The sequence below is a fragment of the Misgurnus anguillicaudatus genome, chromosome 7 (assembly GCF_027580225.2).
Source record: "Misgurnus anguillicaudatus chromosome 7, ASM2758022v2, whole genome shotgun sequence".
In the NCBI taxonomy this organism is placed as follows: Eukaryota; Metazoa; Chordata; class Actinopteri; order Cypriniformes; family Cobitidae; genus Misgurnus; species Misgurnus anguillicaudatus.
In genome coordinates this window covers 32846547-32860628 of record NC_073343.2, presented here as the reverse complement: position 1 = coordinate 32860628, position 14082 = coordinate 32846547, and the positions used below count along the sequence as shown (strand labels likewise).

Sequence of the window (14082 nt, the reverse complement as noted above, 5' to 3'; positions counted from 1 at the left end):
GACTATTAGCATCGCGCTAAAAATAACCAAAGAGTTTCAGTATTTTTTCTATTTAACACTTGACTCTTCTATAGTTGCATCGTGTACTAAGACCAACAAAAAATTAAAAGTTGTGATTTTCTAGGCGATATAGCTAGGAACTATACTCTCATTCTGGCGTAATAATCTAGGACTTTGCTGTCGTAACATGGCTGCAGCAGGCACAATGATATTACGCAGCGCCTGAAAATAGTCCCATGCTATTGAAAATAACCAAGGGGACTATTTTATGGCAGTGCGTAATATCACTGCAGCCATGTTACAGCAGCAAAGTCCTTGATTATTAAGGTTTACTAGCCTGGCTAACACCAGACCATGAGCCGTTTCTCAATACCACGTACGCCAAACTCGGACTTGTGTCCTTCGTAGTTCGAACTTGCAAGTTCAGACTCGGAAGAACGAACTCCTGACGCGAAATGCATTCTGGGAAACCTCGCTGTCATAAGTCCACACAAGTCTCCTCTGATGCATCCTCGATAAAATGGGCGGATCAAGAACACATCCGGGGATTTTATGGCTGTTTCTCAATATGCGTTCTTCAGCGATCTTGCGTCCTCGTGTCCTCGCTCTACGTCATCATTAACGGTCGAAGTTCATTCCAATTCTCAAGAACGCAAGGACAGAGGACGCATGAAAATACCCGGATGTGTTCTTGATATCAAGGATGCATCGAGTGCAGACTTGCTGAAATCGCTTTACGCCCCAGAAGTCATTGCAGCAAAACTTCCGAGTTCGTTCTTCCAAGGTTGCCTGGCAAGACCGATCTCCACGAGGACGCAAGTCCGTTCTTTGCGTTCTTGGAATTGAGAAACAGCCTATGTGAACTTGGGCTTGATGCGAACTTTGAATTGGAACAGCACTTGGGCCGCGACTGATGACGTTTCACAAGTCCACAAGAACACAAGTACAGACAAGAACGCATATTGAGAAACGGCTATGGTCTGGGAACCATATGCTAATTTTCTTTTATTTGAGGCGTGGTTTACGAATGCCCAGAGCTGTTTATTTGGCACTACGAATGTCTATCAAATGCGTATGTACGTAGCTCATAGCCAATCGTTTCAATTATACCAGATGACGTATGTAGAGCGACATCAATTCAAACATAAACAACTAAACCGGTAGCTGTATATTGATATTGAAAAGCAACACATTTTAGTGGCGCTATGACAACCACAGTACAGGCATAATGACAATATGATATTAATAAATACCACTTACCATTTATAAGTTAATTATACTTCATTGACAAAGATGCCTAACAGGTTGGTCCTATAAAACTCTGTGGTTATCATGTCTTGCCATATACAAACATCCTTATTGGATATGAAATTGTTTAACGGTAAAAGTTGCTCTTTTTTAAATAAACTTGCGTTTGAAACTACTTAGAGTACTATCTAAGGCTGCATCAAAAAGTAACTTTGCGTCTGCTGCCATGTGGGATAAACAAAACTGCTTCAGTGTGTCGCATAGACGTCGTCATCGTCTTGCTGCCCCCTCCACGTTCTGTGATTGGTTCCCTATTTCAGGGAAAAAATGGTCCATAGTTTCCATGCTAGACATGCAGCGTGAATAAATTTGCGCGCACGGCAGCATGGGGAAACCCAGGCTAAAGGTTTACAATAACTATGAGGATGAGAAAATAAGGACAGGATTTTTATTTTTGGGTAAACTATCTTTTGTATTAATATTGTCCTGAGGGGTCTATAGGTTGTTAAAGATCCTTTATGGAAACATTTAGCCAAAAACGATTCTTCTACGGCATCATGCAAGCACATTTATTTTTACGTTTAGTGTACGTTTGGTTCTTAGAGGAAGTGCTGGATAGAAGATTAAACAAACCTTAGCCAAATAATCTTAATCCCAGTCTTAGGTCAGATCTGTGAAATGTCAGAATAATAGAGAAAATGATTTATTTCAGGTTCTGTTTCTTTATTCATATGTGCAATGGGTCAGAAGTTTCCATACATTGTTTAAATAATATTTATTATCATTGCCTTTATCTTGAGTCAAACATTTTGTGTAGCAGCAATAATTTATTAATGGCAACATCTGTGATTCTTTTATATGTACAAAGTCTCAAGCGATATCTTTATTTCACTTTATAATATCACTCTCATAAAGTAATAGAAAAGAAAGTGAGATGATGCCACAATGCTGTTTACACTAAAACATTATGATCAGTGACATGTTTTTGCTCAGTTTTTGGTCAGCTTCAGCAGTCTTTGGATGTCTGGTTCAATATCAATAGTGTGAAACTTTCTACTGTATCTTTTAAAGGGCTCGCCCTCGGGTCCAATAAGAAACTTTTCAAAATTCCACGAAACGTCATTCCGACTGACAGGATTCCAGACTAGAAATTTTGGATTTTGCATGAATGATACAGGGTCATCGACTGGATAAGGAAGTTTGTTTTTCAGGTAGGAAAACACCGGATGTTCATCTTTGCCATTTACATCACACTTCTCCAAAATGGTAAATGTAGGCTGATACCCTTCACCTGGACGTACATACTTCAACGAATTCAGAATTTCTGCGTTAGAGCAATTCTCCTACAAAACGACATAGAAAATAAATTATTTAAATGATTAAATCCATTGTATATAAATGAAATTTATGAACTACTGTATACGTAAAACAGTCTGTGAAAACTCAGCTAAAGTAATTTTTTGTGATTTACTGTTTTATACATTCAGTAAAATCCTACAACATTCTGTATAAAATATAATCTTGATATCTTCAACATTGAAGATGATGTTAAAAATTTTAATCAATGTAAAAAATCAAACTTTGACGCTCCTCATCTCATCATTAGATTATAAGACTTTAGCTTGGATTTCACGGACATATCTAAAGATAAGCCACAACTATAACAAATAATAATGACATATTTCCGTGTACAAACCTGGTATCCAAACTGGTTACAGGGAAATCCCAGGACCACGAGTCGATGAGGATATTTGCTCTGAAGCTCATTCAGTTGACTGTAGTCCTGGGTGGTTGTTCCTCAAAGTGATGCCACATTCTCAATAAGCACTACTCTTCCTCTAAAAACATTAAAATCGATTGTTTCCCCTTCCAGCGTAGTTGCATGCAGGTCATAAAAAGTCTTGGCTATGAAAGTCATTGTTCAGTCGTGATGTCCACCGAATGACATAAAATGTATCGCTTTTTCCATTATAATGTCTTACAGGTCACATGATGTTATGTATAATGTATGTGAGGTGGCTTAAACAGAAATGTGATACCTGATATGTGATATCCATCTCAAGATGAATGACGCAATGAGAAATAATACAAACAACCTATTTGTTGTTGTATAACTAGATAAACTTTGCCCTCACTTTGTTTCTTTATTTTGGCTTCTGTAACCTTTATTTTTGAGTATTATGGTAACACTTTACAATTAGGTTGTATTTGTTAATCATAAATGCATTAACATGAACAATGAAGAATGTGCTGTAGTTTTTCTGAATTAACCATTAACTTTGTTAAATTTAGTTAATGCCAATACAATTGTTTATGTTAGTTTATTGTTAAGTAAATCCAGAAACTTACATGATTAATACTGTTGTTCATTGATAATTCATGTTAGCTAATGCATTAACAAATGTTAACAATTATAACTTTATTGTATAAAGTGTTTGCTGATATTACTGGGAAAGTCATTTTAAATAACTTTTTTTATAATTTTAATGTTTAACAAACATACCAAAGAATGGGATTCATATTGGTTGTATTAATAAATTAACCATTAGTTTGATAAAAGTTGCTACAGAACAAGCCATACTGCCCTAAACTCTGTTGAAATGTAAGAAACTGTATCTGAGTCGTGCATTATTAATCTCATCTCTGTCTCTGTTACCGTGCATGTTATAAAAAATAAATGCTGCTCAGGTTTATCATTTTCAGATTTCCAAGAGCTTAAACCTTTTATTCATAGTTTGAAAGTTGTTTATTGTGAACGTTAATAATTGCTTACTGCAAACATTTATATTGAGTACTCTCACTGTTTCTGCTGGTGTTATTGTTTAACTCTTCTTGCTGGCTGATAACTTGTTTTTAATTCCTCTGCTCCAGACAGGAACATCTTTTCCCTTCTGAAAAAAAACTGGCACAAGCTGGTATTAGCTGGTTTTGCTGGTGTAGCAAGCTGGTCTAGCTGTGTTTTGGTCACTTTTTAAGATGGTCTAGCTGACGCACAAGGTTGACCAGCTTTGCCACGCTGGGGTGCCCAGCTTAAACCAGCTACTGTCACCTTAAACCAGCTAAAACCAGCTAACAGCTTATGCTGGTTGTTTCAGTAGGGAATTGTTATGTAATAAATGCAGACTTGCCCTTTACATGTTTTTGGTATCCTTGTTAAAAAAAGATCATTCATAAGATTTGCAATAATGGTTGAGGTACAGTAAATAAATAAATGTTTACCTTAGTCTGAGACAGTTCAATCACTAACACATGAAGCTACAAAATATTGATAAGTTACACAAGTCTCTCTGTATTCCTTCAGGTAGCTGCTTTCTGGAAAATTTCAGTAAAATTAGTTTTTTTATTTGTTTATTATCTTGTGTAAAAACCACATTTTTAACTGTATACACTTTAAATCAGAGGTGCAGCAAAATCCACTGAAGGGCATAAGGAACACCAAGCAAAAAAAAAAAAAATAACCTTGTAAAACCTGCTTGCAAAACCAGCAACTTATTTATTTTTTGTTTGTTTGTTTGAATTATTCTATTTTCATTTTTGTGTATTTTTATCTATTATTAGAGTTTATTATGTGTGTTGTTCTAGTTATTTTAATTATTTTTATTGTGAAATATGTCGCTAAATAAAAATTTAAATGGGACATTTGTGCTATAATTGGGACCCCATTGCTTCTTTCAACCTAGAAAATATGAAATAGAACAACCCAGTAACTTGGTTTTGGTAAACCATTCTCTGCAAGCATGTGAAAAATGATGAATGGTGATTCAAATTTGTCTCCCCTTGTGATGTCAAAAGGGGACCAACCACGGCACTGCATTTAGTGCAGAGAGAGGGAGAGAGAGAGAGAGAGAGAGAGAGAGAGAGAGAGAGAGAGGGAAAATAATTAACAGTTTCAATAGAGGGTATGCATGTGACGTCACCTTTGGCAAAAGCGCCTGCGGTTACGCCCACTGAGTGGCAAAAGAAAGCGCGGCAGCATTTGAGTACAGTGTGAAGTCAGCGAAAACACGGTGAAAACGCGTCAAAATGGGAAAAAGCTGTTGTGCAATAGACTGTAGTAACAGATTAACAAGAATTCGGAGCTATCGTTTTAGAGACTGCCAAAAAACGCAGAAAGGAAAAGTAAATTGATCGTTCATGGAAACGTCCACAGACCACAGGTGGATTGACAAGTTCCTAGGGTCACTATCAAGCAGAGTTTTTACTTTCTACTTAAACTTATTTTTTCAAGTATTTGTATTTTATTTGTGTTTTTCTTTTGAAAATATACATTCCAAAGCATATTATCATAATTTTTACTCTATTACATTTAATAAACAATACGTTTTTTTACATTTAATATTCAAGTACATTAATGTACTTTTACTCAAGTAACAATTTTAATATAATTAGGTATTAAATAAATTTTAATATGCAATATTAAAGAATGCACAATATGATTCTATGCTTTAGACTGTAGTGAAGTAATGTTTTTCCCAATACAAACATCCTAATAAAGCACAGATGCTTGGAAAATGTAACTAATGTAATTAAGTATTGTCCACCTCTGCTATCAAGTACAACAAAATTCAATTTAAGCTGATAATAGTCAATTTTACGGGCATTTTCACAGCACTCACTATGAAAACCAGCCATTTTGTTGAACATTTGCCACTCAACAGGGCAAGTTCTGGCGTGGTCACGCATACCCTCTATTATGACAATCAGTGTTTGCGTTTCATCAGCTCATTTGCATTTAAAGGGACACACACATAAAAAGCACATTTTAACATGCTATATTAATTATATGTATGGTATTTTGAGCTAAAACTTCATATACATTCTCTGGGGACACCAAAGATTTATTTTACATCTTAAAAAAGTCTTGTGAATGTCCCCTTTAAAATAATAGTATTGCCGTTCTTTCTTTGAACGCCACGCGGTGCAAAATACCCACGTAACACACGCAGCATTAGGTAACGTGTCGTCGAGCGCGCGCATTGCAAACTCAATAAACTTTCATGGGGTCTTTTGATGTCGAGCACCCATGGCATCGTTTTCAGAGGAGTGTAGGTTTCTAGACTGTTTTAAAAGGAAACGTGTTAAAATAACCCTGCTCGATACACAAGTCATAGCGGTTATACAGCGCATTAATCTGAACAAGACGGTGATTCTAGAGGATGGTAAGGCTGTAACACGTGTCTGTTTAATTAAACGTTTTACCTGTCGGGGTGTAGTTTAAGTTAAACAGATTGAGTTTGTAATGTTTATCTGTGCTCTCCTATAGTATATGAAGTGCAAACCGGGAGGAAATTTCCAGGTGTTAAACTCATTTTTGGACACGACATCGTTAAAGGTAAAAAAAGTAGTCCTGTCGGTCATTCGGATTTACGTCCATCATTAATGTCCCGTTTTCTTTTCTCTTTACTTTAAAGTTGAATTTCACTTTCCTGTGAATCATGACAACCTGTAAGTTTGCCTTTTTATACACGTTTAATATATTTAATCGAGCGGTTTTATTACATTACTTCAGGTATGAAGTGTTTATTTGTGAATCTCCTTTAGGTGCAGTGTTGATGACGCGCACAAGACAACATTTCAGTCTCTTGGAAACGGGACAATACTGGGTAAATGTGTTTATGTTAATAAAACGTAGCTTCATATTTTATTTTCTTACATTCTGATGTGCTGTTTGTTTTTAGATGATGTTGTTGAACACGAGGACTCTATGAACTATGTGCTGATAGATGAACTTCAGGAGAAGTTTGGTCCAGCAGTGAGTTTGGTGATCCTGTTATTTTATCTCCATCTTATCCTTCATCTCTTATGAAAACAATTATATTCATATTTGCAGGTTACACACATCCAAGAACAAAAAGTGATAGGAATTGGAGCGAACTTTTTTGGACCGGTCGAGCAAGAGAGACTTTGTTGGTTGCAGGTTAGTTAAATATATTTCATATACAATATTAGTAGGCCTGTATGATTATGACATCATTATTTCCTATATATTGTAACCGTGATTATATTTTATGTTGGCATATATAAAGTATTTTATAACTTCCTGTCCATATTCTTTAGGTAAACATCTTGAAATACTGTATTACTGCTGGAGTCAGCAATACATTTCAGAAAATCAAAGATAATCGAAATGAAAAAATATAATAAATATTCATCTTCGTCAACACCGTCACAAATGTGATTTTTTGCAAAAGTGTATTGCAAGCCGTATCTATTGTTTTTATTCAGGTTGCCACTAAGAACGTAGTGTACATTTTTGATATCCTTTTGCTTGGCGCAAGAGCATTTAAAAATGGACTGTGCATGATTCTGGAAAAACGCCACATCCTAAAGGTAAGATGATCTTAAAGTAAACAATGTAACAATGAAGACATGCTTATAAAAGATGCTAACACATCTTAATTTAACTAAGGCCTATCCTGGCTTGTCTGTAAAATCATGACTTAAAGGGATACTCCAGCCAAATATCAAAATTAGCCCATAATGTACTCATCCTGAAGTAATCCAAGATAAATGAGTCAATCTTTCAACATATTTGGAGTTATTTTAGTAAATGTCCTTGGTTTTCCAAGCTTTATAATAGTAGAAACGGGGATCAGGGAACAACTTCTGACTTTTAACCCCCAAAAATTGCATTCATCCTTCATAGAGGTAATCCACACGGCTCCAGTGGCTTAATAAATGTCTTCTGTGGGTAATCAATGTGACTGTGTATGAAAAATATCAATATTTCAAACTTTAAACTAATAACTAGCTTTGGTAAAGGAGTTATCTTGGACTTGTGATTCACGAGTTTTAACATGGTGAGCGTTGTTTATTAACCCATTAGAGTCGTGTGGATTTTTTCTTTGAAGGATGGATGCACTTTTTGGGGCTTTTACTAAAATTACTCCAAATGTGTTTGTCTGAAAGATGATGTGGGTGATTCTCACGAAACCATTGAAACACAACTGGACTAATGATTTTATCTTTAAAATGTGTAATATATTAACATTAAAAAGCATCAGAATTAAAACAATACTGTGTTCTACGTTGCACAATGTGTGATTTCAACATAAGAATTTATAATTGTAAATTTTATCATATTTTCTGCTGAAATTCTCATTACCGCAATGTGTCCGGCTGTGTTTGAACATGCGTTATGTTGTAATTTAATCAAATTAACACAAAAATATTAAGAAAAAAAATAAATGGATGTTTTGCTAGACTACTTTAGATGACAGAAAAAATATTTACTGAATATTCATGTATTATAATAATAATGAAGAAAAATGAGGAAAATGATGTGTCCATGCCTGATGTTCTCATCCTCCGCAACACTTTTTGAGAACAGTTTAAGCACACATACAGAATTTTAATAAAGTTTGATTTTGAGTGACCAAGCACATGGACCAGTTACTTCAAGATGGCTACCAGGTAAGATCACTTTTTTACAGTTAATTTGAAATATTGTCTTGTCAGAATGCTTAAACGACATTTTGATTATCATTACCGCAACAGATGCTTATTAAATGTGAATTTAATTAATAGAAGCATAATACTTTGATTTTAAATGCATGTGCAGAATCTCCAAATTATGTTCTTTCAGGTTTGTCATGTCATTTTGAAAATATGTCAGTGTTGATGTTTTCTGAGTGTTGCGGTAATGAGATTTTTTAGGACTAATTTTTTTAATTATGTTACAAAAAGTGTTAAATGATAAGTAAAAGTTTTTAAATTAATGTTCCACTTTACTCCAGACTTTGTTTTTCAATGTCTGGTGGGGAAAAAAGTAAATTTAAGCAATTTTTACATTTTCATGCTTGACATTTTTAAAGCCAAGTTTTCGTGAGAATCACCCATGTACATATGTATCTCATTGCTTGAGGGTGAATCATCATGGTGTTATTTTGCTATTTGGCTGGAGTAGGGATGCATATCAATTAATCGCGATTAATCTATAGCAGAATAAAAGTTTTTGTTTACATCATATATGTGTGTGTACTGTGTATAATAACTTTGTATAGTTAAATGCAAACACATGCATGTATATATTTAAGCAATGTTTACATATGTATATACATTTGTATATTTATGTATAATTTATATTATATATAAATATAAATACTTAGTATATAAATATATTTTTTTCTTAAAATTATACATGCATGTGTGCATATTTATATATACATAATTTTTATACACAGTTCACACACATATATGATGTAAACAAAAACCTTTATTCTGCTATAGATTAATCGCGATTAATTGATATGCATCCCTAGGCTGGAGTATCGCTTTAAATAAATGAGGTATTCATATACCGCATGCAGTAACAGAACACATTGTGGTGTTTCTAAATAAGTGATAAAAACATTTGCAAATGTTTAACAAAATACATAAATTCTATGCAGTCTGTACCAATAACATGTGCAACACTGTTTAACTTAGAAATGATACTTAATATCTTATAATTAAACTTGCGCTGGCATTGTAATGGCAATTGCATTTTCTATTTGTGGATGTAAAAACTGTGACATAATAATTTAAATGCAAATCCAAACCACTTGATTTCCATTAACGCGAATGTACAAGCTATGCCAAGTTTCATATGGAAATGCAAAGAAATTGCAATTAAATTACAACCCAGGAAACATTTGGACATCCGATTACCATTGAAAATACGTCCCTCCGTCACGTCCCATCATGGTTGAAAAATGGTTCCAAAATGAAAATCCAACGATGTCTTTGACGTCATCTGACCATGAATCACAGGTCTTTTCTGCATGGTCCTTGCACGTCTAAAAATGTCCTCTTCTGGACGTTAATACATACAATTTTGAATACACGCAACCTCAGACAAATATAGACATATACAAATGTATACAAGCGTATATAAATTCATTTTAGGACATGTTGTGCATTTGTGCCGTCCAGTCGCGACCAATTTTGGATGGGGAAACGACGTTGCCGTCCGACCTATGTTTGCTGGGAAGTTACAACCCTGCCATATTTTTATCTCAATAGCAATTTCCCGTATGCTATTTCACTTCCCGGTGTTGTGTACGGACGGAGCCTGCCAAAATTCAAATGAAATCATACTGCATTTGCGTTTCCAATGACATCCACATAAACCTGTCAATCAGTGTTGGGATTATACTGTGGGGCTTGTTTGTATTGTCAGATTTGTATGTCACAGTTTTTACATCCATAAGTAAAAAAAAACAATTGCAAATACGATTTACAACTCCTTTATATATAGTTTGCATAATTGCTCCGTAATTTTCATTTCAGGGCACAGAAAATCCTGAATAACATTATTAAAGGCATATACTTGTATTTGAATTTTGCTCAGAAGCACTATTAAAGATATTGTGGATTTTGTTTATAAGGGCACTTTATGTATATGACCCATATATATCACATACAGTACATAAGGGGATTAATCCCCACCTGCTCAATTTGCATAGATTGGCGAGTGTTTCCATCTCTTTAGGTCACGCATGACTGCCGATGGATTGTGAGATGTCTACGAGCACAGTTTAATGTGAATCTAACTAATGTGTTTGATACACAGGTATGTCTGTTAGTTAAGTTTACTCCGATATTATATTTATGCCATTTTTCTTCACATCCCATTATTATGCCATCTGAATTGCATTTTGTGTTGCAGGTTGCTGATCTAATGCTTTTCTACAAGGACACAGGAGGCTTTCTACCGAACAGGGTCAGCACTCTGCAAGAGGTGGTCAGAATTCATCTAAAAGTGCCCGTAAACAAACTTTCTCCTCTCGGGATCCAAGAACAGTGCACTGAGGTCTGTAAAATAATCTATTAAAAACAATATCAAGTAAAATACAACAACACACATGTCAAACAATACATATTTTAGTCAAATAGGTGTACTAACAGCACACAGTCAATATTACATTATATGCATAAACTACCATACATTATGTATGTCTGTAGTTGGATATATTGAGTGCATTTACATGCACAGTCTTATACCGATTATGCTTAATAAACTGATAATGTTTGGGGTCATGTAAACGTGTAACTAAACTAAAACGCGTGGACAATGGTAGGCGCGTAGGTTCTTGTCAAATGACCTGCGGTGCGCTTACGACATTCTGAAAAGTTAAAATGTTTTTAACTCGATGCGGTGCGGACACGCCTGGAAAAAATTAGCGTGTCGCACCGTGTGCATGTCACTTCCATTATGACCGTGCATATGGCGTGCCTACACTTCAAATAACGAACTTGAGCACGCAAAAGATGCGATATGTGAATCGCCTTAAAACAGTTTTCTTTTATCGGGGAAAGCCCATAAACGCCGTAATCAAAAACCGGTCGGCACAGATAGTTTTTTGCTCATTACCCTGATTTTTGTGTTGCATGTAAACACTTTTACTGACATTTTTCGCAGTTTTGTGCGCATGTTAAAGATAAACGTCACACGTGGATATAAGCGCAAAGTAATGCATAAAAGTCTGTGCTCGAATTAAAACTCGTGTTATATTTACAGGTTATGCAGACATGAGAAGAGATGCAACAGTATAGCTTAATATAGATTACCAAATGTTTGACAAGTCTCCACATTTTTCTGCATAGACAGTTTGATTTGCATGCAAACGTACTCATTGAAGTGTTTCTTTTGTTTTGCAGGAGAATCCAGAGGTCTGGTATATTCGTCCTTGTCCACCTGTCCTGTTGAAGATCATGGCTGTGTCAGTCGTTCATCTGCTTCCTCTGCGCTTGGTTTTATTGGATGCCCTTATGTCCGACTACACAATCCTCGTCGATTCCTACATGAGCAGTTACCAAAACAAATCTGTTCACATGCTGCATGATGGCAAGGTGAGTCCTTACATCTATAATCTTAATTTTTTTCTAGGGATGCACCGAATCCACAGTTTAAGATTCGGCCGAAATCAAATACCAAATCCTACTTGCATCCTTATTCCATTAAGGGAATGGTCTACTCATTTTCAATGTTGAAATGTGTTATTGCCTTGACTGGGAATTGTTGATGCATCCCTCTGTCATCTGTGTGCGTGCGCGTGGGCGCTGGAGCGCGCTGCGACGCTTCGATGGCATTTGGCTTGGCCCCATTCATTCAATGGTACCATTACGAAATAAAGTTAGAAGTGACCAAACACATCAACGTTTTTCCTATTTAAGACGAGTAGTTATACGAGCAAGTTTGGTGGTACAAAATAAAACGTAGCGCTTTTCTAAGCGGATTTAAAAGAGGAACTATATTTTGTGGCGTGATACCACTTTTGGGAGTACTTCGACTCACCTAAAAAATCCACTCCCCTTCTCACTCTCATAATGGAAGAGGGAGGGTGTTACTGCGCCGAGTCGAAGTACTCCCAAAAGTGCTATTACGCCATAAAATATAGTTCCTCTTTTAAAAGTTTTTGTAATGCAATATATTTTTTGTTTAGTTGTACATTTTAGAAAATGTTTATATTAAATGGTTAAATAATGGGGTTATAAAGTTTCCAACAGCACTAAAAACGTGTTCTGATGGAGTACTTGTAGCGCAGATTGATACTTTTTCACAACCATGAGTTACCAAGAGAGAATATCCTCATTGTTCCACCCCTAAGTCAGTGGATCATCACTGAAATCAGTTGCGTTCCCTTGCAAATAGCCACTTAAGTCTGCAGGCCGTTTGCGTTCACACAAACTTGAAGATATCTTGCTGGGCTATTTTTCATAGTTTTTCATAGTTTGTGACGTGCACACCACCGCAAAATCGAATGTGACAGCCCAAATTATAAATTACTATTATAAGATTACTATTGCGAATCTTGACGTGAGGTAAGGAGACCATTTTGAACAGTTTTGCTTAGTAACTGGATTTTGTTTTTAACCAAAAAATGTATGTATTACAGCTTTAATTTCCGTTTCATTTTTAAGCAGAATGGAGTTGAGCTCCCCGAAGAAATGCAAGAATTGGAGGCAGTACGACAGGAACGCATGAAGTGGGCTAGTCATTGCTACTTGGTTACTGATGATGGCCTTCTGGACCGTTCCAGCTTTAAATCGTGAAGTCTGTCTGTTTTGGGATATTTCCAGTCAATGCCACTGCAATTCCCTTTAAATGGCATGTTAAAGGGATAATTCACCCCAAAATAATTTATAATCACTTAACCCCATGTCGTTCCAAACTAGGGCTGCATAACAAGTAATCGCAACTTATCCTTTTTTTTATTAAAAACGTATTACTTTTTTAAAATGATACATGCATGTGTGTGTGTTTATATAATTATTAAACACAGTACACACACATGTATGATGTTAACAAAAACATTTGTTCTGCTAAAGATTAGTTGAGATTAATTGTTATGAAGCCCTATTTCTAACCGTTTTACTTTTTTGTCAAAATTCTGTCATCATTCTGGATTTTTTTTTGTGACGTCTTTCATTCTTTTCTGGGCTTGAAATAGTGTCGATTGAATAGCAGTCTATTTTTGGGTAAACTGTACCTTTAATGATAAAGAGAAAAGGTGACATTTTTTGGTTATTTGGTCAGTCTGCCAGTGTATACCCTGAAATGTTAAGGAAAAGCTAAAATATTGTAACTTTGTACAGTTTTATTTATGTACAATACACTTATCATTTTTGTTTATATTGATATCTTAACATTTGTAAACATTTTGTAAAATATCAAAATGTGATACTTTAGTAGTTAATAGTGCATCTAATGTTTGTGAAGTACTGTAATGCACGAGCAGTATATTAATTAAATGTAAAATTCAGATTTCTGTTCATTCTACAATATGAAGTCATGTTTTCATACAAAATAAAGATAATAAATAAAGACCTTACATAATAAAGGTCAAGTGA

At 35.2% G+C, this 14082-nt stretch overlaps 2 protein-coding genes across 4 annotated transcripts; one reads left to right on the top strand and one right to left on the bottom strand.

Moving 5' to 3' along the window:
• Positions 1-1745: 1745 nt before the first annotated feature.
• Positions 1746-3401, bottom strand: gpx2 (glutathione peroxidase 2). Its single transcript, XM_055172464.2, has 2 exons — positions 2945-3401; positions 1746-2591 (listed from the first exon to the last, which is right to left on the bottom strand). The coding sequence occupies exons 1-2, from the start codon at positions 3164-3166 to the stop codon at positions 2238-2240; spliced, it is 576 nt and encodes a 191-aa protein (XP_055028439.2). The 5' UTR covers positions 3167-3401; the 3' UTR covers positions 1746-2237.
• Positions 3402-6177: 2776 nt separating this feature from the next.
• On the top strand, positions 6178-14072 carry exd1 (exonuclease 3'-5' domain containing 1). 3 transcript variants are annotated; one of them, XM_055173080.2, is made up of 11 exons: positions 6178-6407; positions 6512-6580; positions 6660-6693; positions 6796-6851; positions 6927-7000; positions 7079-7165; positions 7474-7578; positions 10721-10801; positions 10898-11041; positions 11890-12081; positions 13153-14072. In XM_055173080.2, exons 1-11 carry the CDS (start codon positions 6272-6274, stop codon positions 13282-13284), a joined length of 1110 nt encoding a protein of 369 aa, XP_055029055.2. In that variant the 5' UTR covers positions 6178-6271; the 3' UTR covers positions 13285-14072. The 3 variants fall into 3 exon arrangements, with proteins under 3 accessions (XP_055029055.2, XP_055029053.2, XP_055029054.2); XM_055173078.2 differs by having other exon boundaries at positions 6179-6407; positions 6790-6851; XM_055173079.2 differs by having other exon boundaries at positions 6182-6407; positions 6790-6851; positions 13156-14072.
• Positions 14073-14082: the final 10 nt, after the last annotated feature.